The 26,141-nt window shown below is 60.7% G+C and overlaps 2 protein-coding genes and 1 long non-coding RNA gene across 6 annotated transcripts; 1 reads left to right on the top strand and 2 right to left on the bottom strand.

The window, feature by feature from the left end:
- Positions 1–225: 225 nt before the first annotated feature.
- BTBD2 (BTB domain containing 2) lies at positions 226–13,048 on the bottom strand. Of its 2 annotated transcripts, none has more exons than XR_001470408.4 (9): positions 12,478–13,048; positions 7,630–7,749; positions 6,480–6,636; positions 4,677–4,782; positions 3,903–4,100; positions 2,764–2,912; positions 1,526–1,613; positions 1,260–1,406; positions 226–1,130 (listed from the first exon to the last, which is right to left on the bottom strand). XR_001470408.4 is itself a non-coding variant. In XM_015299872.4 (9 exons), the coding sequence occupies exons 1-9, from the start codon at positions 13,032–13,034 to the stop codon at positions 969–971; spliced, it is 1,728 nt and encodes a 575-aa protein (XP_015155358.2). In that variant the 5' UTR covers positions 13,035–13,048; the 3' UTR covers positions 226–968. The 2 variants fall into 2 exon arrangements, 1 of the variants encoding a protein (XP_015155358.2); XM_015299872.4 differs by having other exon boundaries at positions 2,720–2,912.
- On the top strand, positions 12,697–17,585 carry LOC121107743. Of its 3 annotated transcripts, none has more exons than XR_006932231.1 (2): positions 12,697–12,732; positions 15,675–17,585. It is a non-coding gene; the product is annotated as an uncharacterized LOC121107743 (long non-coding RNA). The 3 variants fall into 3 exon arrangements; XR_005842142.2 differs by having other exon boundaries at positions 14,637–17,585; XR_005842143.2 differs by having other exon boundaries at positions 14,632–17,585.
- MKNK2 (MAPK interacting serine/threonine kinase 2) lies at positions 16,558–25,066 on the bottom strand. The gene is made up of 13 exons (XM_015299873.4): positions 24,869–25,066; positions 24,197–24,278; positions 24,000–24,101; positions 23,813–23,910; positions 23,182–23,261; positions 22,772–22,845; positions 22,551–22,655; positions 22,302–22,357; positions 22,114–22,209; positions 20,586–20,780; positions 20,327–20,491; positions 20,198–20,241; positions 16,558–19,019 (listed from the first exon to the last, which is right to left on the bottom strand). The coding sequence occupies exons 1-13, from the start codon at positions 24,914–24,916 to the stop codon at positions 18,761–18,763; spliced, it is 1,404 nt and encodes a 467-aa protein (XP_015155359.1). The 5' UTR covers positions 24,917–25,066; the 3' UTR covers positions 16,558–18,760.
- Positions 25,067–26,141: the final 1,075 nt, after the last annotated feature.

Here is a 26,141-nt window from a genome sequence, read left to right as displayed (position 1 = left end):
TTGTTTTGGTTTTGTTTTTTTTTTTGGTTTTTTTTTTTTTTAATAAAAAAAATATAGAAGAAAAAATAATTAAAAAAAAAAAAATCTTTAAAACCTTCCCGTGTGTCTGAGTGGTCAAAGAGGGGGTGGGGGGGGGGGGGAAGGACAGCAGGCAGCGCCCCACAGCAGCGCCCCACGGCAGCGCCGGGTTGGGGTTTCGCAGCACTTCCACCCCCCGGAGCTGCGTAAAGACAACCCGAGGTCTTTATTCATCTCCTATGTACAAATCTCAGAGCCGCGGCCCAAAGCAGAGCGCAAACACGGGACAGAGCAGCGGATACATTCAGTGCAGCGCCGGGGGCGGCCCCGGCTCTGCTCGGGGGCGACGCGGTGCAACGCCTCAGCCTTTGGGGAAGGGGCGAAGGCCGACAGCGGGCGCCGTTCCTGTATGTACAGCAGCCGCACGGCGCTGAGCCACGCGGGGCTCCTCTCCCCGCAGAGGGACCCCCTGCTGCCAACCGCGGAGGAGGGGTGGGAAGCGGGGCGGTGAGGCCGGGCCCTGCAGCCCCACGCAGCGAACAACGCGCGGCCCCCTCAGCTTCACCTCCTCCTGCGGTTTTCGTTGCGTTCTTTCGGCACTGAGCCACCCCACGCGGAGGCCCCGAGAGCGTCCCACGCTGCGGCACCGCCCACAGCGGCTGCTGAGCACCACTGCAGGGGAACGTCCCGCCCCGGGGGCTCCCGCAGCGCCCAACCGGAGCTCCGCAGCACCGTCCGTCCCCACCGGCACCGTCCGTCCCGCAGCGCTGAGCCCCCCCCGGCGGCGCCGCTCACCTCCGTGCTCCCGGCGGGCGGAGAAGCGCCGACGCTCAGCGCGGCCACGGGAGGATGGCGGTGGGGTGAGGGGAGGAAGGGGCGGCCGCAGCCCCGCGGCGGTGGGCTTCGGGGCGGCGCTTCCGGGCGCTGTCGGGCTCCGACCCGTGGCGGCACTATGTGTAGAAGATGATCTCTGGGATCTGTCCGTCCTCCACCGAAGTGCCGTTGTTGTTCCCGGCCGCGTAGCAGAAGGTGAAGCAGGTCTTGGCGCCGCTGGTGGGCGATTCGTGGATCACCTTGCGCAGCCCTTTGGTGCCGTAGTGGGAATCGGGGCCCTGCGGGGATGCAGGGAGGCTCAGGGAGAGCGCACGGCCCCGTGCTCCAACCCTCCCCCTCTGCCCTTCGTGCTGCACGCAGCCCCCCCGGCTCTCACCCCCCCGGCTCTCAGCCCCCCGGCTCGGTACCTTCAGAGTAGCGCACGCCGTGTAGTTGACGTTGGGCAGAACCTCCACGGGCTCCTTGAACATCACCCGGAAGGTGTTGGAGGAGCCGTCGCAGCTGAAGCCCGTGTCGTTCTGCCCCAGCACCGTGTTACTGTCCGTGTGGATGATCTGCAAGAGACGCCATCGCTTTCCATCCGTGCGACAGCTGAGGGCTGCAGGCACTGCTGGGCACTGCCCCCATCCAGCGCCACCGACGCCACGGAACATACACAGCTGCAGCCACATACCTGTATGTTCACCTGGTAGTCCGTGGGTCCGTGTATGGAGCCGTACAACCCAAAGCCAACGACGAAGATCCGTTTGTTCACTGAGAACCTGCAGGGACAGACAGCGGTGCTCAGAGCAGCCCGCAGTGCTGCGCCGCCCCGCCGACACAGCGCCAACGCCACATCTGCTGCTCCCCCCCCCCACCTCACACCCACAGCTGGAATCCTCTGCACAGACCCTGACCCGTAAGCTGGCTGTGCTAATGGCCCCACGCTCATTTTGTCCCCTGTGGGGAAGGCAGAGCTGCGCTGCCCCATCACTGAGCCCCACAGCCCACCGAGTTGTGGGGCTGCAGGACGCTGCCGGCACCCGACCCACCGCGGCAGGAGCTCCCAGTGCTGCCACGTGCCTAGGAGGAGAACTGCTCCGAGCACCCACTGCACGCAGCTGTGCTCCCACCTACTCAGGAGAGGGAGATTGGAGCAAATCACTCCAGAGCACAGAAACGCCCATGGGAAGGGCTGGGCCCTCAGGGCAGCACAGCAGGCCTTCCCTGGCCCAGCACGGTGCTGGAAGGACACATGGGCAGTGCAGTGCTGGAAGGACACACGCCTGCCCCGCTGCTGTGCCCCAGCACAGAGCACTGGGTGCCCACAGGCTGCACCAGGTACAGCCACGTCTCAGAGCAGCACCACGCACAGCTCGCCCAGCTGCAGTACCCGCCCACAGAGGCAGCAGTGAAGAGGTGCTGTGCCTGCAGGACTGTGCCAGTGCAAGTTCTCTGCCCTGCACCCAGTGCCACCTGACAGCACCACGGCTTCCTGGCCACCTCCCACCCACTCCAGCCGCAGCCCAGCACGGCTGCTCGCAGCTGCCCCTCCCCTGGCCCGGCCCTGCGCTGTCAGCAGCAAAGCGGGCAGCAAAGCCCCTCATCCAACCCTCAGCAAGCAGCAGCACTGCTGAGCCACAGCTGTGCGCAAGGAGCCAACTGCCTCGCTGCCTGTGGCTACAGGAGCCGTCCCAGCAGCGCAGAGGACGCAGCTCTGGCACTCGGGAGCAAGCAGCAGCCTGCAGCCGCATGCACAGCGCCCAGCAGAACGCGGCTGCTCTGCCCCGCGGCCGGCAGCAGGGCCTGGCACACTGCCCTGCGGGTGTGGGGAGGAAAGCTGGGGAAACACGAATCTATCGGCAGCAGAACGAGCAGAGAAGCTGACCTTATCCTGTCACTAGTCCCACTGTACCCCCAGCGGCTCTCCACCTGCTGGAATCGGCTGATGCTGCACTCCTTCCCCCGCAGGCAGCAGCGCGGCCGGTCGATGAACTCCACGCGAGGTTTGGGGTTCACGGTGAAGTGCAGGAACAGACTGACCACCTCCCGGTCCGTCAGGATCCCCGACTGTGCCGGCCCTGCGGGGAGCACAGAGAGCAGCACTGAGCCCAAGGCTGCCAGCACACAGTGCTGGGAAACACAGCAGCAGTGCTGCAGGGCTGTGAGCTCTGATGGAACTGCAGCACCTCCGCGCTGCGCCTGGAGAAGAGCAGCTCTGGCAACAGCTCCCTGTGCCTTACGAGGGAGCAGGGGAGAAATCCATCAGTGCTGCAGCTCCTCCAGCAGTAGCAGCTCTGCACCTCTGTGAGCAGAGAGGCTCTCATAAGAGCCCCGCTGTAGGTTGAAGATGTGGGATGCAGGAGCGGATTGTGGACCAACAAGAGCTCCACGGGCGGAGGAGCGGTCGGAGGCACAGTGCTGACAGAGGAATGAGTGCGAGGGGATTTGGCTTAGCAAAAATTAACCATCCTTAATCACATCTGAAATGACCCCATGTGATGCACAGCTCTGGGCTCCACAGCTGCTGACACAGCGCTGCTGGGAGGAGAGCTGGGGGTTCCCCTCCCTGCACTCTGCTGTGGTCTGCCTGGAAGAGCCAGAGCCACTGCGGTGCTGCAGACATGGCTGGGGGGGCAACTCACTGCACTGCCACTTGGGTTCGGTGCTCTGGAGTTTCTTTTGCTCATCTTTCGGGTTAAAGAGGATGAAGAAAGCTTGCAGGGTTTCTCAGAGAGGAGAAACGCTCTGGGACTCAGCACCACCTGTCCTCCCACTGGAGGAATGCTGACAGCCCTCCTGGGGGCTGTGCTCTGTGTGGCACCACCTGGATGAGGCCGGCAGTGAACAGAAGGGAGCCCAGAGCGCACCGTGGGACAGGCAGGCACGAGCCCCAGCTCACCTGGCAGAGTGCTGACACCTCTACACACAGCAAAGGAGCACAGGGGGGAATAGGACATGCCCAGTAATTTTTTTTAAGCCAGAGGGAACAGGAAATGACCTCCTGTTTAAATTAACAGGGAGTGCACTCAGCCCTCGAAGCGCAGGCAGAGCGCTGCCGGGATGGTTACCTGCTGCAAACTCCTCAATCGTCATCAGAGGGAAGCGGATGAGTGCCAGTGCTTTGCCCAGCACCTTCCTCTTGTTCTCAGGCACCACCTGCAGCTGCTGCCTCTGACACTCAGCCTCCGACCAACGAACCACGGCGCCGAACAAGCGAACCTCGCGGATGCCCAGCGTGTCCCGCTCCAGCACCGCCACCAGCGTGTCTGCAAGGCACACAAGGCACAGTCAGCACCGCCCCTTTGCTCCATGCGTTGGGTGCAGCAGGAGGAGCTGCAGTGTAACTCCGTGTCAGACGTGGATGGAAGCAAATGGCACGAAAGCCACGGGGCTCCCCGTGCCTTACACCCCTGTATGCCACCCCAAAAGAAGGAAGGTTGACAACTGAGCGTTAGTGCCGATGAGCGGCGCACAGCAAGCTGGGTTGCTGTGTGGGATGATTAAAGGAACCGGTTCTTACTTCCAAAACACAACACCTTTGTAACTCCAGAGCCTGATGAAGGCTGGGGAACGCTGCCAGCTCAGCAGGGGAAGGCAAGCTAGGCCCAGCCCAAACCTGCCAGCAGCAGCACAGGATGCAGCCGTTGTGTCATGCCCACAAAAATTCAGCTGCACCAAAGCGAGCAGCTCCAGTGTGTTTCTGCAAGTGAGCTCCTCTGCAGCCACTTCATGCAACCTCCCTCAGCAGACTGACCCGGGACAGACGGGGAGCCCGGGTGTTAATGGGCAGGAACCACAGTGCTGCTGCACGAGCAGCCCGCAGGGGAGGGACAAATGCTCACCGAGGTCGATGTCAGTGAAGCCCTCTGCGTTGATGGCGTCCGATGTGTTCTTGTCTATGTTCTCCAGGCACAGGCTGGCCAGCTGAGGCTCATCAAACAGCCTCGCCTGCTCACGAAGAAGCAATCATTAACACACAAGGCTCTTTACAAGTTGATGCTAAGCACTGGCACTCTCCCCTCCCTACAGCCCATCCTCATCAGCGCTGCTGTGCCTGACCACAGCAGTCCGTCAGGCATTTAACACAGCAAGGCAAAGGCCAGAACACAGATCTGCACGGGGCACGGCTCTGTTTCAGCTGTGCGTGGCTCCAGGCACACGTTTCCTCTGACACACAGCACCATGCTGACCACCCAGCTGAATGAGGCTGATTTTATTGCATCGTTTTTGTTCTTTGGAGGTGGCTTTGCGTGATGGCTCCACTCACTGTAAGGATGCACATTCTTGTGCAGGAACACAGCCATTTGGCTGACACTGTGCAGCAGAACACCCCAATGGGTGCAGTTCTCCATCCTGCTGAGGAGGGACTGCTCCACCTCACACCTGATGCCACAGAGCATATGATTCCACCTCGCTGCCACCGCTGAAGCTCACCCGCCTGCCCCATGTGCAGCTGCAGGGCTCAGGGAGGGCCACTTTCAGCACTGGGACCGCGTGTGCAAAGAGCCAACTCAGTGCTCACTGCTCTCATGGATCAGGGAACTGCCAGCAGTGCTCACCTGCTGCCCTGGCATCCAGAGCTGGGACTGGCCCAGGCTGCACTGCTGGTATCTGACAGATGAAGGACACACACCGTATCCACACAGCTCTCCCCCCTTGTTGATCTGCACGTGATGTCTGCATACGCTTTTGGCACGAGAGAGCAGTGATGCTTGCTCACTATGAGCACTAGGAAAGCTGTCTGACACACACTCCTGGCAGGGATTGGTGGCTGCCTGAAATGCTGTGTCAGAGCTGCTGGAGCAGCAGTGCTCAGCAGGGACTCAACCACAGAGCTGTGGGGTCTCGGGCTCTACCAGCTGTCTGCAGGCCTACACGTGCTGGGAATCATTCTGTACGTGTGCACCTCAGATCTCAGGTCTTCAATTGATAGATTTGTTGCAGCAGAAGCAGGAAATAAAGGCAGCTTTCCACATGAAGGAGCAGATCTGGCTGTCTACTGATAACTGGCTCCCGGCAAGGCCCTTATGCTGCCTAACTCAGAGACAGGAACGTTCCTCCAACAATCCCACCCTCCAGCTTTTTGAAGGCTTGGTATGCTGTCACAGCAAGCAAACTGCATAGGAATCGCAGGGATAGTCAATTGTAATGGGTACACATGAACTAACTTCACAGCACAAAAGGAAGCAGGGAAGCCTGTCTCCATCCAGCACCAGCAGTGTCTGAAAACCCAGGACATCACCTTCTTTCACTGAAGGACCTTTGAGACTTGGAAAGAAGTCACTCTACACAGATGGGGTCTGCAGGGAAGATCTCTGCTTTTGGATAACAGCTCTTGATCTCTCAGATTCTGGGCTGCTGAACCCAAAGAGCACAACCACTACAGCCAGGGAGGTACAAGCATGCGGCTGTGAAGTAGATGGGAACGCAGCCCTGGTTGCCATCACCCCTGCAAGGACCCTGAGACCTCTGCCCTGAACCACCTGCTGTCCTCTGCTGCTCCTTACGCAAACCTGCTCACCACCGTGCTCCTGTGAGGAAGACTGCACAGCACACCGACACAGAACAGCTCTCTCTGGGACGATAACACTCACAAAACTTGTTCTCCTGTTCCAATGGATTCGTGCCAACAGTGGCAACCTCACCTGTGTTAGCAGCATGAAGGCGTTGTCTGCTCGGAGGTTCTTCTTCAGGAACTCCACACAGTGAGCTTCCAGGGCTGGGACTGCATACTTTTTAGCTGTGTAAAGTGTTGTCATAACAGTCTCTGGTCCGATCTGAACTTCGTCTGAATAGAGAAACCTGAAAGCAGGCAGGCAAGCATCCCTCAGTGAGGTAACAAAGAACACCTCTACAATTCATTAAAGCCATTCTGTGTCTCTGCCTACCATCCTGGAGGTGCCCTTTTCTTGGGGGATGCTGGGATGCAGAAGCAGAGGGAAGATGTAGAGGGTGACCCCCAGACAACCAAAATCATTGGGGTTCAACTGATCAATCCTGGCAGGGTATAGCCAATTTTGCCTCTCCTTCGATATTCTAGCCTCACCAAACCTTAAAGGCAGATGATAACTGTGCTCCATAGACAACTCACTGCTGCAGAGCCACGTGCCAGCTGAGGGGATTCCCATGTGCTGGTGTCTGAGCTGACGTGAGCACAGGGCAAGGGGCTGAGGGGCTGTTACTTCTGGCCTTTCATTCTATGGAGATTGATTCTCAAATCTTCTAGGATAGCACAGCCCTGACCTAAGCACTTTTTGAAGGTAAAGTGAGAAGTGTGCCAAAGCTAAATATAGCTATTGTTCCTAATAGGGTGCAAGCGGGGAACACGTCAGGAGCATCAGATTGGAAAGCCCAGAACTCAGTGACAGAAAGCGTACAGAGACGAGGCAGTGACATCCCAGCATGCATTCAGGGCTGCTGCACTGCATACAGCACAGCCCAGCCCAAAGCCATTGTGAATGGGATGTCACAGCCCCTTCCTCCTCCTCCTCCTCCCAGCACACAGACCAACAGCGCACGCTGGGAAGGTGAAGCAGCAGGAAGGTGTGTTTATTTAACGGCTGCTACACCTCAAGATGAAGCCAGGCAGATATTTCTGGGCATCAGCTAGACCAGATGTTACCCAGGAAAAGAGGGATTTAGCAGCAGCGTTTAAAGCCCTCAGACGGATTGGCAGAGAGGTTTATTTAGAAACGTACGACCTCCACTTCACAGAATGGCTCACTGCTTTCACTGGAAGCACTCCTCTCTACAATCAATCCGGTCATCCCGGTGTGACGTGCATGAGCAGCTTACTTCAGCAGAGCCAGGAAGGCAGCGGGCTCCACGTCGGGCAGCTCGATCTCTGTGGACGTTGTGGCCATCCCACCATTGAACATGGCATCGAAGACAGCGCTGCCCACAGCCAGCACAAACCTAAAACCACAAAACAAACCCAAAAGCTGACGTTAAACCAGGCCCATATGCAGAGAAATCCCAGCTGGCTGCTGGTCCCCAGGGGCTCCCCCAGGGAGGGGGGCTGCTCACAGCATTGGATGTTTTGCAAGAGAAGGGAGCATCAGGATTTTCCTTCATTTAATGAGAAAACACCAGTGATGCAAACAACCTCACCCCGAGCCCTGCGCACAGCATCCCAATGGTTCACGAGGTTTTGTGCACTGTGGAGCAGAACACACGCAGCTGCTCTACACAGCCCTGGAAGTAGGAAGCGAGGATTCCCACAAACCGGGTTTGAGGCTGAAAAGAACCCAGTGTGAACACAGTGCCATCCCTCACCAACAATGGCCAGCTTTTGCTCCAGGGGCAGACGCAGAGCTGGGCTGCCCAGGGCTGGCTGTGGTTATTCAAACCACTGCCAAGCACCTCTGAGAACTTCCACTGCTGGGAACTCAGAGATGGGCTTCCCCAGGGAAGCACCTGGGTCCTGGTGGCCGTGCCCAGCCGCTCCCTGAAGCCGAGTCCCTGAGCAGCCCCTGCCCGGCCACCGGCCGTGGGGAAGCAAAGACTCCAACTGCTTCCCTGACCCATTGTGGAAAGGAAGAAGCTGGAAAGCACAGCAGCTCCCAGCGCAGCAGAGCTGGTGCACGCTTCGATGGAGAGAGGTATCAACGACTGCGGGCAGAAGGCGGTACGTGACGGAAGGCACGAGGCACGGCGCTCCGGCTCCCAGGAAGTCCATCACCACCAGGGAGCTCTGGTTGGAGCTCACCGCGGTAGGAAGTGACATAGCAGCTTTTTTTCCTCCTCAATTTACATCCAATTTCTCATTTGGTCCCTTTCTGCTCTCCCCCCCATGCTGAGGGCTCCCACAGGCACAGCGCTGTGCGGGTGCCAGGCGGCATTGCTTCTGCTGGGAAGGAGAGCAGGGGACAAGGCATGGCAGGTAGAAAAAACACAACAGGCACATGTGGATTTCTGTCCAGCAGTTCTGGAGGAGAAAGGCCAGAACAAGCAAGGAGCCTTGCTCACAACGCCTGAGTGCCAGATGAAACAGAAATCCTTGTTCATGCAGAAGCAGCGATGGCGGTGAGACAGTTGCAGGCATTACTTTCTACTAACAATTAACATAAACTAATTGCACTCTAAGTTTGTCATTCTCAAAGGCAGCGGAGAGCTGTCAGCAGTGATCCAAAAAGGGTGCTTGCATGAAAGCAGCTCTCAATCTCTGCTCCCATTCCACTCACGGACAGGTCGGTCCAATTTGTTTCACGCTGCTGAACCCAAATGGGTCGGTGCCAGAAAGACACACAGCGCTCCAATCTCTGCAAGATCAGAGATTTTTAAGTTTCCTTACAGCACGAGAGGGACACAAGGTAAGAAATCCCTCTCTTCACGGCACCCCTTTCACCTTGCTAAGAAGGAGCACCCACCTGAGCTCTGTGCCCACAGCTCTGCTCCCTCCCCCAGCATCACAGTAATAACAACAATAGAACCCTCCAGGGCCACGACTACCCCACTGCTGCAGAGGAATCCCAAAATATCCACTTCTGAAGAGCTGACACAGGAACAGAGCAACGCATGACACACGTGTCACTAAGCTCTATGCAGTCCCTGAGTGGGATGTCACGGCGTGGCATGCTCTATTCTACCTTCACCACCCAGGGATCGCAGAGCAATTAAGCAGCGTTTCACTTTGGGGCTGTGCTTTTTCTCCTTCAGCTTCACTTATTTTCCACTCATCTCTGGGCTGAGCATTGCCCCTGCCCACCTAGCGAGCCTACTTCTCAGGGCAGGAGCGAGCAGATTCAAACACTAATGAAGCTCCAAATTAGAGAAGTGCAGAGCTGACACCCTCAATGCTCCAGCTGGCCCAGAACAAGCACGCTTTGCACAGACACGGAGGACAAAGGGAAACCTGAAGGGGAAAATTCCAGGTGCACGAGCACGTATGAGGAAAGGGGCAGCCTGAGAGCCTTCCCCAGCCCCAAAAGGACAGATCCTGCCCTCAAAGCAAAAGTGTTTGCACACCCGAGCAAAGCAGGAGGTGCTTCCAAGCAGTGCTGGGCAGTGACACGCATCAATTCCCAGTTAGAATTCAAAGGAGCTGCCCTGAGAAGCAGCTGCACGGCCATCAGCATCATGCAGTGGGGGACAATCCCCTCTTCTCAGCATTAATGCTACCAGACAGGTCACCCCCTGCCCGGGGAACATCCCCCATGCACCTCCTTCAGAACCACAGGTTTTGTTTCTTCAGATATTCAGCACTGGATACTTTTAAACCCGAATTTCTCCCATGGCTGCTCTCGCCAATCCCCTGCACCCAGCAGGAACGCTGCTCCAAGCAGACAACCGCAGGGCGAGCTGCCCTGATCCCCACCTGTGGGAAGGGGGGGTCCCTACAGAGCCCTCCCCACAAGCTGCCCTGGAGGGGGGAGGACAGTTCTGAGGGGTATGGGACAAATCAGAGGTAAGGGGTGTTCTGGGGGGAGTGGGCAGTCTGAAGGGATATGGACAGCTTGAGAACAACAGGGACAGCTGGGGGAGGTGTGAGGGGGTGACCTGCTCCCCCCCCCCCCCACCAAACAGGGCTGAATCCACCCCCACTCCATAAGGTGGTGTGGAGGGAACACTCCACTTCAAAAGCAGGCTGTGCCCCACAGGCCCAGCCCGGCCTGCCCCTCCCCTCCCCCCCACCTCCCCCCAGGCCAGGGGCACCCCCAGGGCCTACCCATAACCCACTCCATCCTTCCAAGGCCTACACCCCCCCCCCCTCCCTCCCCAAACCGTATTGTGTCCCCCAGACCTTGAGGCCCCCCCCCCCCCCCCCCCCCCCAACTCATCAGGGCCTCACTACTCCCAGCTCCACCTCAGCTCCCCCAGACCATGCTGGGACACCAAGGTCTCCCTCAGGACCTCATATCCCCCAGCCCCAGCACAGACCAGTCCTGGTGGCCTATGCATGGCCCTCCCCACACCCACACTCGAGGCCGTGCCCCCCACCTTCACGCAGCCAGGTCTGCAATGCAGGGCTGGGATGACACCCAACTCCAACACTGAACTGTACCCCAAAGGGCATAACCCTCCCCCCACCCACCTAGGACCCCTCAGGGGGGCTTCATACCCCCCAGACTCAACTCGGCCCAGGCCTGAGGGCTTACCCGTGGCCCTTCCCACACCTCAAGGGCCCACTCACAGCCATTCCATCACCCTCACATCCTAAACATGGCTCTCCCCACCTCATCTACATCCCTCCCCCTACTGCCCCTGCATTCCCCCACAGCCTATACATGGCTCTTCCCACATTCCCCCCCCCTTCCCCGAGTCCTCCCTATCTCCCCTGGGGCCTACATACATCTCTCCCCTCACTTTTACACCCTAACCATGACTCCCCCCACTTCCCACCCCCCCAGGGCCCTCCCCACTCCACCCATACCTCCCCTAGGGCCTACTCACAGCCCTCCCCTCAGCTTCAGACCCTAAACATGGCTCTCTCCAGATCCTACTCCCACCCCAGGGCCCTCCCCATCCCCTCTATGTCCCCCCAGGGCCTACCCACAGCTCTCCCCTCACTTTCAGATTCTAAACACAACTCTCCTCACACTGCATGCTTCCCCAAAGTCCTCCTCATCCCTCCAGGGCCTACCCACGGCTTTCCCCTCACCTTTACACCCTAAACATGGCTCTCCCCACTTCCATCTCCAGGGACCTCCCCATGCCTTCTATGTCCCCCTCCAAGTGCCTAACATGGCTTTCACCCTCACAACCTAAACATGGCTCTCCCCACTCCACCCCCACGACCCTCCCCACCTCACCTACTGTCCCCCCTGTTTCCCCTACATCCCCCCCAGGGCCTACCCACAGCTCTCCCCTCACCTTCAGACCCTAAACATGACTCTCCCCACTTCCCACCCCCCCCCAGGGCCCTCCCCACTCCCCCCATACCTCCCCTAGGGCCTACCCACACCTTCAGACCTTAAACATGGCTCTCCCCACATCCCACGCCCTCCAAGAGCCCTCCTGATCATCCCAGGACCTACCCACAGCCCTGCCCTCACCATCACATCCTACACATGGCTCTCCCCTCACCTTCAGACCCTAAACAGGGCCCTTCCCACCCCCCTACACCCCCCCCCCCCCACAAGGTCTACCCATGGCTCTCCCCATATCCCAAAGCTCCAGATCCCTTGCCACTCCCCCCCAAGGCCTACCCATGGCTCTCCCCACACCTTCACACCCTAAACATGGCTCTCTCCACATCCCACCCCCCTCCCCATCCCCTCTACGTCCCCCCCATGGCCTACCCACGGCCCCCACCTCCACAACCTACACATCTCACCTACATCCCCCCCACCCCCCCCCTTCAAGGCCCACCCATGGCTCTCCCCACTACCCCTACAACCTACCCACGGCTTTCCCCTCACCTTCAGACCCTAAACACGGCTCTCTCCACATCCCACTCCCCCCCCAGGGCCCTCCCCACCTCACCTATTGTCCCCCCCCGCTCCCCCTACATCATCCCCAGGCCCAGGGCCTACCCACAGCTCTCCCCTCACCTTCAGACCCTAAACATGGCTCTCCCCACCTCACCCACGTCCTCCCCAAGGCCTACACATGGCCTTCACCTCCACAACCCAAACAAGGCTCCCCCCCCAGCGCCCTCCCCATCCTCCCCACATCCCCCCCAGGCCTCCCCACACCCCCCACCTGTGTGCCGGGATGCGCTGCGTCCCTCGGCCTTTCCCCACCAGGAAGTGCACGTCGCTCAGCACCTCGTTGTTGAAGAGGAAAGCGAAGCGCTCCTGCACCGTGGGTTTGGTCGCCTGCCAGTTGTACACCGGCTCCCGCTGCAGCCCTCCGCCCGGGCCGCCCGCCGGGGCCGCCCCCACTCCCGGGCCTCCTCCTCCTCCTCCCGCTCCTCCCGCCGCCGCCGCCGGGTTGTTGGCTCCGCACTGGTTGTAGGTGAGCCCCGGGGGGGACGCGGGGGTTCCGTCGGCGGCGGCGCAGGCCGCTCCGTTGCCCGGGGGGGGCGGCGGGGGCTGCGGGCAGGAGGAGGACAGACCCCCGGGGCCGCTCCCGCCGGCCGCCATCTTGTGCGGAGCGCGGCGCGGCGCGGGGCGGCGCTGCAGCAGCAGCAGCACCACGAGCGGCGGGCGGGACACGGCGGCGGGAGGGAGCGGCAGCGGGGAGGAGGCGGCGGGGGTGGGGGCGGCGGTGGTGGTGGGGCGGGGGGCGATGCACAGAGCCGGGCAGCAGCGCGGCATGGAGGGAGGGAGGGGAGGGGGAGCGGCGCGGAGCGGGGACGGGGTGAGGGGAGGGGGGAGGAGGGGGCGGGGCCAAAGCTGAGGGGCGTGAGGGGGCGAAGGCGGGGGTGTGAGGGGAGGGGGCGGTTCTGAGGGGAGGGGGGCAGAGCTGAGGTGGATGGGCTGATGTGAGGGGAGGGGGGCGGTTCTGAGGGATGTGAGGGGCAGATCTGAGGGGAGAGGGGCAGATCTGAGAGGTGTGGGCGGTTCCTGAGGGGCGTGAGGGCAGTTCTGAGGGCAGAGGGGGCAGTTCTGAGGGCAGAGGGGCAGATAATGAGAGGGATGGGCAGTTCTGAGGGGCAGTTCTGGGGTGTATGGGCAGATCTGAGGGGTGTGAGGGGCAGATCTGAGGAGGGGGAGAAGAGAGGCAGATGTGAGGGGCAGTTCTTAGGGGAGAGGGGGCAGTTCTGATGGATGAGGGGCAAATCTGAGGGATGAGGGGGCAGTTCTGGGGAGAGAGGGGCAGTTCTGAGGGGCTGATCTGGGAGGTCAGGGGCAGATCTGAGGGGAGAGGGGGTGGTTCTGAGAGAAGAGGGGCATTTCTGAGGGGCAGATCTGAAGAGATGGGAGATCTGAGAGGTGAGGGGCAGCTCTGAGGGGAAAGGGCAGTTCTGAGGGGCAGTTCTGGGGTGTATGGGCAGATCTGAGGGGAGAGGGGTAGATGTGAAGGGAGAGAGAAGAGGGGCAGATGTGAGGGGCAATGCTGAAGGGAGAGGGGCAGTTCTGAGGGATGTGAGGGGCAGATCTGAGGGATGGGGGGGCAGTTGTGAGAGATGGGCAGCTCTGAGGAGAGAGGGGGCAGTTCTGATGGGTTAGGGGCAAATCTGAGGGATGAGGGGGCAGTTCTGAGGGGTGTGAGGGGCAGGTCTGAAGAGATAGGTGAGATCTGAGGGGAGAGGGGCAGTTCTGAGGGGCTGATCTGAGGGGAGGGGCAGATTTGAGAGTTATGGGTGGCTCTGGGATGTATGGGCAGCTCTGAGGGGTGAGGGGGTGGTTCTGAGAGGAGAGGGGCATTTCTGAGGGGCAGATCTGAAGAGATGGGAGATCTGAGGGGAGAGGGGCAGATCTGAGGGGTGTGGGGCACATTGGAAGAGATGGGGGAGGTCTGAGGGGAGAGGGGCTGATGTGAGGGGCAGTTCTGATGTGTATGGGCAGCTCTGAGGGGGGTGAGGGGCAGCTCTGGGGTGAGAGGGTGGCCCTGTGGGGTGTGAGGAGGCAGTACTGAGGGATAGCAGGGGAGGGGAGGCGGCAGATAGGGGGTATGGGAGCAGTTCTGGGATGAAGGGGTGGCTGTGAGGGGTGAAGGGCACAGTTCTGAGGGGCACAAGGGCAGTTCTGGAGTGGAGGGGCAGTTCTGAAGATATGGACAGTTCTGAGGGGAGGAGGGGCAATACCGAGAGGTAACAGGGGTAGTTCTGAGGTGTTCAGGGATCAGGGGCCAAGGAATGGGGGCAGCCCTGCTGGGTTGGGGGGAGAAGAGTGGTATGGGGCTGGGTGTGGGGGGCACCCAGGGCCAGGCTTGCTCCTTGGTGCTCTTCTGAACCATCCCTTCCCCTAGAGCAGGAATGGGATCTGTGCTCAGCTCCCCAAGGTGTGTTCACACGTGAGCAAACACAGTCCTAGTGCAGCCCTCCATTGCAGCAGTGCACTGCCTGCCCCTCTGCTGCCACACAGGGCTGTGCCAGGCATAGGATCGGAGCTGTGAGACCCCGCACAGCTGAGGGATCTCATGGGACCAATCTGTGGCTGCACACACCGGCGTGGATCGACGGCTTTGCGTCACGTTATCGCATATCTGCTCCTGCTGCATTGCACACCGGCAGGTTTCTGCTGCATTATCCTAACTGGGGGAACTCCCATTCCCACAGCTATGCTGGGGCCCAGAGCCGGCCATTAACTGACCCTTCTGGCACCCGATCTGCATGCAGGAATGCACGGCGGCCTCGAGAGGGACGCTGCTTTTCCCTCTGAAATCTTTCTGCTATTACTGATAACTGAGCACTGAATATGGACGCGCTCTCTTTCAAAAGCACCACGTCCTTCTCCATGCAGCACGGCGCAGACTCACACCCCGTTGCTGGCAGAGCTGCTTCCACGCATTTCAGCATTGGTTTTTTTTGCTCAAAACTGTGTTTTCTGCTCTCTCCTGCTTGTGTTTCACTGCCTCGTCAGGGCTGCAAACATCAGAGGGAGCTGCAGGCTGCTGCTCGGCCCCGTGTGCGGCTGCAAGGGTGGACACCGCGTGGAGCAAGCAGCACCGGCCCTTGGCCACCGTGCAGGCGGCTAATTAGAGCCCTGCGTGTGATGAAATAAATGAAAATGAGTCATTTTGTGGTGGTGGCCTGATGGAAAGAAGCCCAGGAGGGAAGGGATCGTATGGACAGTGCAGGAATGTGCTCGGGGTGCTGTCACACCCAGGCAGGGGTGCAGAAAGGACGGGGAGAAGCGGCTGCCCGTCCCTGGAGTGAAGCAGAAGTGATCAGCAGTGTTATTAGACAAAGAGGCGCCGTCAGAAACAGTGCCATCTGGGAGGCTTCGACTTCCCCGAAATAAAGCTGAGAACAAACGCTCCTAAAAACGGCACCGTGCTGCTATTTCTAGACCTGATCACCACCAGATTGCTTTACCAATCAGGCGCTCGCAGCCGGCTCAGCACAACGAGCAGCCCGAGCACAGCCACGCTGCAGGAAGCAGAGGACATCCTACGTTGCTCTGCGCTGTGGAGGTGCATTCCAAGCAGAAGATGGGAACAGAGACCCACAGAAGCGTCACCCAGGTGCCACCACCGTGAGCTCCTATTTTGGGCTGATGCTGCAGCACCCAGCGGCGCGGGGCACTTTGGCTCAGCACAGGGCTATTTTCAGAGCTGCCCTTCTCTGCACGTGCTCTGAGCCAGTGTCCAACCATGGGGCGCTTTCTAGGGGCGGTGGCGAGGAAGGGGATCCTGGCTGGGACAGCAGAGGTGACACCAGAGCTGCTGGGACCGAGGAGACACCCCAGGCCCTTGTCCTCAGCCCCACGGAGCTCAGCTCTGCCCCATAGCTTCACCACTGCCCCAGCCCAAACCTGGCTCTGAGCTGAGTGTCGGCACCCAGGTGCTGTTCTGTCTGTCCCCAGCACAGGGGCATGGCTGGAAAAGCTCCTTACTGTGCCAGAACACACCTTAAAAAAATCACTTTATACTTCAGAGAACCTAAATAAGGGTTAATGCAGCACAGCAGTGCTTTTGCAGCCCCCTCCCCCTGTACTCCCCACCTCCACATGCCCCAAAGCCAGCCCCATAGCATCCTCAAACCCAAAACCATCCCAAACCCCCAGTCATCCCATCCCCAAAGCCATCCCCTCCCACCCCATGCTGTCTCTGTGCCTCAGTTTCCCCCAACCCCACAGAGCCCAGGGCACTCTGGGACCACAGCAACCCCCACCCCCACCCCCCCAGAGCTGGGAGAAGTGAACATGGGGTGGGACAGCCCCCACCCTTGGGTCGGTCTCAACGCATTTTTATTAAATCCTTACAAAACAGAATACAAAATTCTGGCATCAACAATGGTTATAAAGGAAAACTTCAATCCAGCTGTATCAGTTCACCTGGTACATACAGTAAAGTGCTTGTTGGTTGTAGGGTTTTTTTCTTCCTTTTTAATTCTCTGGTTTTTCTTTTCCCCTTTATTTTTATTCCCCAGCCAGCCCCAAGCAGAGGCAGCGGGGTACAATGCGTCAGCCCAGCTTTGGCAGTCTTCATCCATTGTAAAGCGGAGAAAATCCCCCCATTTCCATTAAAAAAAAAGAAGTTAGCTTCACAGTACAAGTTTCTACCCAGTCCTACGTCAGGTTAGTGGGGCCGGAGGGGGAGTGCAGGGATGGGAGGGGGCAAAATGCTTAAAGTTTCCAGCTTCAAAACTATCGTAACATCTGGTTTCTGGGATAGGTGCTCTGTGGGGCTTTGCAGGAGTGGGTGAAGGGCTTTGGGGAGCACCCATGGGTGCCACAGGGCTGATCCTGGAGGTGGGGGACAGCCCAGCCCCACAGCCCAGCCCTGTGCTGCTCCCACCCCACAGCAGACCTCGGGAACCCCAGCCCGAGGTGTTGGCTGCGCATCCTTCCAGCAGTTCTTAATATAAGACAACGAGGAATCATCCACGACTGATAGCACAAAGTAAGCGATCCATGTCACAACGTACAATCAAGATGGATTTTCTGTTTTTCCTCGGGGGGGGGGGGGGAGGTTTCCCATGCAGGGGGAGGGAGGACCGGGGGTCTTGAGGCATCACCATCCCTGACCCCACAGTGCTGCAGAGGGGTGGGGAGGGCAGCCCTAACCCTGGAGGAAACCCCCGCCCCAAAACAACCCCACACGTATTGCATAGTATTGCTGTCAGCAGTCTGAAAACAGAAAGGAGAACTCTTTTTTCCAGCGACCTGGGGATGTCTCTCCCATATCCAGGCAAGCTCCCACTGCGCACACCGTGGGGCACAGTTGCTTTTTGCTTCCTCCCCCCCCCCCCCCCCCCCCCCCCCCCCAAAAAAAAAGCCCCCAAACATATAAAGCTCCAAGCATAGAGAATGCAGAATAACGGGGCTCCCTGCTACAAGCAGGACACGGGGATGGCCACAGCTCCGACCCCACAGCGTTCCATCAGCTCCCACTTGCTGCCCTGCACCCCAAACCCTCCTGCTGCTGCCCCCAGCTGGGACCCCCCCTCCACTGCCCGGCCTCAGGGCCAGCCCGAAGCCACACCAGGGCCACCCTGCCCTACTGAAGGGGATTCCACGGAGCACCCTTGTATTCCTAAAGATATTTTTCCCTCTTTGTCTCAGCTGCTCTGGAACTTTGGGTGCACGACCCCCCCCCGGTGCAGGAGCACAGCCCTGGGACCCCTCCGAGCATCGCCCCCCACTCTGACCTTACCCCTGGGAGCTGCCTGCTGGAGTGAGGGCGGAACGGAAGACGTTTCTCCGTGCCCTGTAGAGAAGCACAGCTAGAGCAGGTTAAAACCAACACTAATCAGTAACAATTAAAAAGGATAAAAGGGGGAGAATAGCTTATTCTGGAGGCTGGCTGCCAGGGCACGCATGAGCTGGGGTTGGGGCAATGGGATGTGTTGTGGGGGTGAGGATTGGGGTTGGGGTGAGCATTGGGGTGCACTCCCATACCACACCATCCCTAGGATGGCCCCCCCCTGCTTGCAGCCCCCCTCAAGCATTTGGGGGACCCCTCAATCTCCTCATGGAGCAGAGGTGATGGCGCTGCTGCTGAGGGTCTTTTGTTCACAGTATGAGCTGAGCAGCCGTGGCACAGAGTCCTTTGGTGCTGGGGTGTGTGTGGGGGGGACAGGTCAGGAGACACCCACCACGAGCTGGGGAGCAAAGTCCGGGTGTCAGTCTGGTGTCTGTGGGTGTGCTGGGGGGGGGTAGGGGGAGGGAAGTGACCCCACGTGTGATTTAATACCTTAGAAAAACAAACCCAATAGGATCTTCCCTAAACCCCACGAGCCCCAAAGCCCCAAAAGATCCGCAAAAACCTCGGGGAGCAGCCAACAGGACAGCCCTATCTCGTCAGCAGCCAGCAAACGAGGGCAGATTTGGGGGGTGGAGGAGAAAAAAAAATAAAAATAAAAAAAAAAAGGAAAAACTGAAGAGGAAGAGGGGTGGAGGGGGGGGGGGGAGGGAGGGGGGCACTGCAGGGCTCAGGCCTGGTCGGCCACCAGGACCAGCGGGGTCACCAGGTGCTGCCCCGCAGCCACCGCTTTGGCCGCGCTGCTCCTCTGCCGCCGCTGCGCCAGCTGGGACTCGGAGGGCGGCGAGAGCTGCACGGCCCTGGAGGCTGCTTTGATGATGATGGGGCGCTCCTCCTCCTCCTCCTCGTCCTCATCGCGCTGGGTCAGCTGCCTGTTGACGGCCATGGCCTCTGCGGCGAAGGAGGTGAGTTCTTTGGCACTGCTGTTCCTATGGGGCACAGATGGAAGGGGCTGAGAGTGTGTTTGGGGCCCCATGCATGTGCGGATGGTGCTGAAAACGGGGCTCAGACCCAAATCATGCACTGCAACCCCATAGTGGCACAAGTGGGATCCTGTGGGTCACAGTTTTAAATGAAGAGTGTGAGCTTTGGTGGGACACAGGGAAGAAGTTCTTGGTCAATGCACTGGCACTGCCCAGAGCAGCAGCGGGTGCCCCCATCTCCCCCAAGGTTGGGTCTGTGGGGTGGGCTGGGGCCAAACCTGGGTTCCATGGGGTGGGCTGGGGCTGCTGGGGGTGGTGCTGGGAAGTGGGGTCCCACGTCCCAGTGCTCACCACAGGGAACCCATTGGGGTGATGCCATGAAATGGGGACCCATAGATCAGGGGTTTGGGAACCTCATCCCAGTGCTTACTATAGGGGTCCCACTGGGGTGATGTTAGGAAGTGGGGTCCCCCCAAATCGGGGTGTTGATGTCCCAGTGCTCACTATAAAGAAACCCATTGGGGTGATGGTGGGAAATGGGGTCCACATCCCTGAGCTCCTCATGGGAGGACCCGCTGGGGTGATGCCATGAAATGGGGACCCACAGATTGGGAGTTTGGGACCCCATCTCAGTGCCCCCCAGAGGGGGACCCATTGGGGTAATGGTGGGAAATGGGGCCCACAAATCAGAGGATTTAACGAGCCCATCCCAGCACTCTCTGTAGGGGAACCTAATGGAGGCCATGCTGGAAGGTGGGCTCCCCTCACTCAGGGGGTTTGGGGTGTCCATCCTGCTGCTCACCATAGGGGAACCCTTTGGGGGTCCACAAATCTGTGGGTCCCAGTGCCCACCATAGGGAACTCACTGGTGATGGTGCTGGGAACTGCCCCAGATGAGGAGACCTGGGGATCCCATAGGGCAGGCCATTGAGTGGTGCTGGGTAGTGGCCCCCCAGGAGCTGTGTTCCAATGGCCACCCCCACCCCATTAGCCCCAGATTGGCCCCAGCCCACCCCACAGATGCTGGCTGAAGGTTTTGGGGCCAACCTGCTCAATGGGGCTTTGTGCCAACCTGCTCTATGGGGCTGTCCCCGCCCACGATGCCAGAACCAGATGGGTTTCGGTTCCTTCCCACCCCAACCCACACCACAACCCTACAATGGGGACTACCCCATAGCACTCACCTCTGCAGGATGATGGGGGTCGGCAGGGTGTTATCCGGGGCGCACTGCAATGAAACAGAGCCCCTCAGATATGGGCACCCCGCAGCCCTCGGGGGCATCACACTGGGACAGGGGGCACACAGCACTCACCCCCTGCACCCAGGGGTGCTCCAGGACCTGGGCAGCACTGAGCCGCTTCTTGGCGTCCCGCAGCAGCAGCTTCGAGATGAGGTCTTTGGCCCCAAAGGAGATGTGTGCCCAGTCCTTGTCGGGGAACTCGTATTTGCCCTCCTGGATGCTCTCAAACAGCATGTTCTGGGGGGGTGGGAAGGGAAAATGAGGGGCTGCTGGGTGAGCATCGGGGGAAGGAAGGGAAAACAAGGGGCTGTGGGGTGGGCACCCCGCACACCTGGCAGGTGGGGCACGCCTCGCCCCGGTCCCAGCCGCAGTCAGAGCCGCAGTGGCCCACGAAGGGGGGGTACCCACTGAGCATGATGTACAGGATCACCCCCAGGCTCCACAGGTCGCAACGCTTGTCGTAGATGGACGCCTCCTCACTGAAGGCCTCCACCACCTCCGGGGCCATGTACTCAGCCGAGCCGCACTGCGGGGGTGGGGGGCGGCCGTCAGGACACAGATCCGGGGGGGGGTCTGCCTCCCCACACCACTCCAATGGGATCCTCGGATCCCCCAACCCGGGGCAGCCCGCTTCCCAGCACTGTCCCCAGTGGGTCCCCCTACGGTGGGCACTGGGAGGGGATCCTCAGATCTGCGGGACCCCATTTCACAGTGTCACCCCAATGGGTTCCCCTATGGTGAGCAGCAGGATGGATCCCTAAACCTCTTCATCTGGGGCGACCCCCTTCCCAGCACCACCCCCTTTAGGTTCCCCTACAGAGAGCACTGGGATGGAGTCATTAAATCCCCTGATCTGGGGATCCTATTTACCACCGTCACCCCAACACATCCCCCTGTGGGGAGCATCAGGATGGATCCCCAAATCCCCTGAGATCTGGGTGACCCCACTTCAAGTACCACCCCCAATATATCCCCCCATGGTGAGCACTGGGATGGGATCCCCAAACCCCCAGTCTATGGGTCCCCATTTCCCAGCATCACCCCAGTGGGTCCCCCTATGGTGAGCACTGGGATGGGGTCCCTTCCTTATGGCATCACCCCTAATATGTTCCTCTTATGGGGAACACTGGGACACAGACGCCCTGATTTGGGGTCCCCACCACCCCCCCTCAACACCATGCAAAGGATTCCAGCAGCTGTGTCCCTTTGCAGAGGGGCTGTCACCCCAAAGCCCCCCCCTCCCAGCACCCCACTCCCAGCCCCTCCCCACAGCAGTGAGGGCTGACGCAATGGGGACGCCCCGACCCCACAGTGCCCGCCCCCACGCTCTGGGCCTTTCCAGCACACATGACCCGGTGACGAGGGCAGAGGAAAAGCTGCAGCAGCAGATAATGGAACGGCACCGCCCCCCACAGTGCTCCCCCCCCCCCCGGCACAGGGTGAGCCTTAACCCTATAGGGACCGGGGAGAGGTGAGGGGGGGAGAACAGTCCCCAAATAAGGCTGAGAATGGGGAACTTGTGACACAAGTAGAACACGATAATGCAGTGATGGAGCAGGATAGAAGGGCTGGGGGGTACTGTGTGCCCTCCCCCCCCATTGCTGTTTGCAGCTCAGCCCCCCAGGGGCCAAAATTCCCCAATGGGGCCCCGCAGTGATAAGGCCTTCCTTCACCCCAGGGCGGGGACAGCGGTGTTGTAGGGGTGAGGGCTCCCTGTGACACCCCCGCCCCATTCCCCCTCCCCATGAGGCTCTTAGGGCAGATTGCTGAAGAAACGGTGGGGGGGTGTCATGAAATAGGGAAACAGGGGTGGGAGGGTTATGGGGTGGGGGTGTTATGGGGTGCGGGGGGGGCTGTACCGGGGTGAGCAGCTCTGGGGTGGAGATGGGGGAGCAGTCCCCGTTCAGTTTGATGCCACTGCCCAGGTCGAAGTCACAGATCTTCACCGGGGACACCTTCATGGGGAGGGGGCAGAGATGTGTGGGGCTGGATGACCCCCACAGCACTGTACCCCCCCCACCCTACATCGCCCCCCTCCCCCACTCACCTGGTCCGGGCTCTCACACAGGATGTTCTCCGGCTTCAGATCCCTGTGTGCTATTCCTATGGGTCGGGGGGGGCGTTGACAAATAGAAGAGCCCTCATATAGGGCCAGAATACCCCCCCACCCCACCCTGACCCCAATGCAGGGAAGGGCTGAGCGCCCCCCCCCATGCCATGGGGCACCTCCCCACAGAGGAACGGGTTCACCCCCCGGGGGGGACCCACACCCGTGCAGGGCGGTGCCCCCACCCACCCTTGTTGTGCAGGAAGTGCAGGGCGCGCGCGATGTCCCGCACCACCACGCTGGCCTCCAGCTCATTGAAGTGGCGCCGCCGGTGGATGTGGGTCAGGATGGAGCCTGTGGGGCAGGGGATGGGGGGTGGGAGTCAAGACTCAATGCGGGGGGGGGGGGGGGGGGGGTGGGAGAGCCGGGCTCATTGCCACCACGACCCTACAGGGCCCCCCCGCACTCACCGCCCCGCATCTTCTCGAACACGAGGTAGAAGCGCTCCTCCTCCTCGAAGAACTCGATCAGCTCCAGCACGTTCCTAAGGTGGGGACACCGCAAAACATGGGGACCCCCCCCGCTGTGGGATGGGACCCCCAACCACCCCACCCTCAAGGTCAGATTGAACCTAAACAGCCAAAGACCCCCTCTTTCCCCCCAAAGCTTCAAGACAATTTGGGGCCATCAAAGTGCCCCCCCCCCCAGCCCCCCCCACAGCACTGACCCCCAAATGAGACAGGGCCATAGGACCCCCCCCATGGGATGGGACAGATCAAACCCAAACAGCCAAAGACCCCACACTCCAAACCTATCGTGGGATGTGGGGCCACGTGGGATGTTCTTGGGGTGGGGGGCCCATGGGGTGCCCCCCCCATACCTATGGCCCTGGCACTGGTAGAGCATCTCCACCTCCCGGAACACGCGGCTGCGGATGTGCCCGCGGCGCTTCTCGATGATCTGCAGCATGGGGGGGTCGGGGGGGGTTGGTGGGGGATTAAGGAGAAGAAAATGGGACACAGTGCCCCCCCCCCCAACCTGCCGGACCTCTCCCACCTGTGGGGCTGCACCCACTGCCCCACTACCCCACACCTTATGGGCCTCATCCCCCCCCCCCCCACTGAATCAATAGGGGTGTCCCAAAGGGTGTGGGGGGGGCGAGGGGAGGGGCTGCCATTCCCCACTGCATTCTGCTCCTACTCCAAAAGTCAGTGGGGGACTTGGGGTAATCTTTCCAGCCCCACCACCCCAAACACACCGCTCCATAGGGGGCACACAGACCCCAAACCCCACAGCCCTGCCCTGTATGGGGTCACACACCCCCCCAAACCCCATAGCCCTGCCCCACAGGGTGCGCGCACACCCCAAGCCCTGCCCTGTGGGGTGGATACGCAGGCAGCCCCACACCCTGCGCGTCCCAAGCACTCACTCACCCCCTCCGCCCTCATTTCCCAGCGTGGCCGTGGGGCGGCTGCGGGGTTATGGGGCAGTAATGGGGTCGGGGCACACACCTTGACAGCGTACTCCTTGTTGGTGATGAGGTTGATGCAGGACTGCACTCGGGCGTGGGCCCCTTCCCCCAACACCTCCTCCTGCAGCTGGTACACGTCTGGGGGGCAGGACAGGGGGGTCCCCGTGACAACGGGGTCACCGTAGGGACCGCCCCATACACCCCAACCCCAACCCAACCCCCCTCACCTTCAAAGCGCCCCGAGAAGCTGTCGGTGGCTCTGCAGCGCTTCTTCTTCTTGGGGCGCTTCTTGGCGTCGGGGATGTCGATGGGTTGGCTGGAGGGCATGTCTGGGGGGGGGGGGGGCAGGGGGGGTTGGGGTTCAGCCCTATAGGGACACAGCCCCCCCACCCCAACCACCCCACTGCCATAGGGCAATGCTTACCAGGCCGGGGTGGGCAGTCAAAGTCAAATTCGGGCTGCAGGCGGGGGGGCTGCTCGAACGACAGCTCGAAGGGGTTCTGGCCCTGGGGGGGGGGGGGGGGGGGTTGGGGGGCACTGTGTGGGCCATAGGGTTGGATAAAATCCCCCCCACCCCACACCCCGGGGATATGGCCGCTGCTGCTGCCCTGTAGGTGCGGAGCAGCCCCAATCCATGGGGCGAGGAGGATCTGCCCACACGGGATGGGGACTGCTGGGGTCCCCCCCCAGCGATAGGGGGCATAAAGCATCCTGCCCCTCCTCCCGCCCCCCCCCCGCTTCCCCCCCGCCCCAAACCCTGGGGTATGGCAAAGGGCACACAGCCCCACAACCCCAAACCCACAGCAAAGCCAACAGGCCCCGACACCCCAGTGCAGGATCGGGGCAGAGAAGCACTGCACCACTACGGGGAGAGAGGGAGGGGGGGGAACACGAATAACCCCCCCCCACAAAGCTCCACTCCGGGTGGGGACAACACCCCCCCCCACCCCACAGCGTCCCCCCCTCAGACCCCAAATTCATAGAGCAGAGCCCCCCCAGCGCCCCCCCATTCCCCGTAGAGCCCCCGCAGTGCCCCCCCCGCCCCCCCCGTCCCCGTCGGGCGGTGCTGCAGCGCCGGGCCCGGCCCCCCCCGTACCGTGAAGGAGCGGTGGAACCCCGCGAGCTCCGATTTCTTCTGCACCATTTTGCTGAGAGGTGGGAGGGGGGGGAGGGGGGGGGGGAGAGAGGAGACAAGAAAACGGGGAGGGGGGGGCAATAAAACCGGGGGGAAAAGGGGGTAAATAAAAACGGGGAAGGGGGGGGCGGGGGGGGAGGGGCAGAGCCGGGGGGTGGCCGAGACCTGCGGGGAGAGGGGGGGAAGGGGGGTCAGCGGGCCGTACCCCACCGGCAGAGCCCCCCGCGCCCCCCCCCGCCCCACTCACCGCCGCCGTTCGGACCGCACCGCCACCGCCGCCGCTCCGCACCGCTCCGCTCCGCCGCGGGGGGGGATCCCGGCGCCGCCCCCCCGCGCTTATAGCGCCGCGCTGCTCCGCCCCCGCCCCGCCCCGCGCTGCGGCCCGGCACCAAAACAGCCCCCGCCGCCCCCCCGCAGCGCAGCGCCGCCAATGGGGGCACGCAGCCCTCCCCCGCTGACCCCCCCGGGACAAAACACCCCCGTGTCCGTCCCACAGCGCTGTACCCGGGGCTCGAACCCCCCCCGTACCGCCCCCCCCACCCGGAACGCCCCTCCCCGTCGCTCAACGCAGGGACGCCCCGGGATCGCGTGTCCCCCCCGGGGATGGGATCACCCCCGTGGCCCCCCCGGCTGCAGCCGCACTCATGTCACGAGTGGGGCCGTGCTCAGCGCTGTGACGTGGGCCTGTGTGTGTGTGTGGGGGGGGGGAGGGTCATGTCTGTGTGTCCCCACGGCCCAATATCCCACCAGAGCCCCCCATGTCCCCAGGAAACGTGCCTGGAACATGTAATGAACACACAGAGAACACGGGAGAAACATGTAATGAACACACAATGAACACACAACTAACATGAGAAAAACATGTAACGAACATGCAGGAAACATACAGCGCACACACAACAGAACACATAACAAACATGTAAAGAACATACAGGGAACATGCAACGAACAAACATGCAAGGAACACACAGAGAGCATGCTATGAACATGCAGTGAACACACAGCAAACATGCAAGGAACATTCAGGAACCATGCAAAGAACATGCAGGGAACACACGATGAACATGCAGGGAACATGCAATGAACATACAGAGAACATGCTATGAACATGCAACGTTCAAACAAGGAACATGTAATGAACATGTAACGAACACGAAGGAAACATGCAAGGAACACACAAAGCATGCAAACAACACACAAACAACACATCAGCAGAGCCACCTGCACCCCACAG

Source organism: Gallus gallus, chromosome 28 (genome assembly GCF_016699485.2).
Source record: "Gallus gallus isolate bGalGal1 chromosome 28, bGalGal1.mat.broiler.GRCg7b, whole genome shotgun sequence".
NCBI classification, from domain to species: Eukaryota; Metazoa; Chordata; class Aves; order Galliformes; family Phasianidae; genus Gallus; species Gallus gallus.
This window is presented reverse-complemented; position numbering and strand designations above follow the sequence as displayed.

What these genes read in the sequence shown, in the direction of transcription:
- BTBD2 (XM_015299872.4), bottom strand. Translation starts at nt 13,034, where the DNA reads ATGCCGCGCTGCTGCCCGGCTCTGTGCATCGCCCCCCGCCCCACCACC. An exon ending in CCTTCATGCTGCTAACACAG is followed by an intron (nt 4,783 to 6,479) that starts GTGAGGTTGCCA and finishes CTTCGTGAGCAG; the next exon opens with GCGAGGCTGTTTGATGAGCC. An exon ending in CGGCGTGCGCTACTCTGAAG is followed by an intron (nt 1,131 to 1,259) that starts GTACCGAGCCGG and finishes GCATCCCCGCAG; the next exon opens with GGCCCCGATTCCCACTACGG.
- MKNK2 (XM_015299873.4), bottom strand. Translation starts at nt 24,916, where the DNA reads ATGGTGCAGAAGAAATCGGAGCTCGCGGGGTTCCACCGCTCCTTCACG. An exon ending in GGTTCCACCGCTCCTTCACG is followed by an intron (nt 24,279 to 24,868) that starts GTACGGGGGGGG and finishes CCCCCCCCCCAG; the next exon opens with GGCCAGAACCCCTTCGAGCT. An exon ending in TGTGTGAGAGCCCGGACCAG is followed by an intron (nt 22,210 to 22,301) that starts GTGAGTGGGGGA and finishes CTCCCCATGAAG; the next exon opens with GTGTCCCCGGTGAAGATCTG.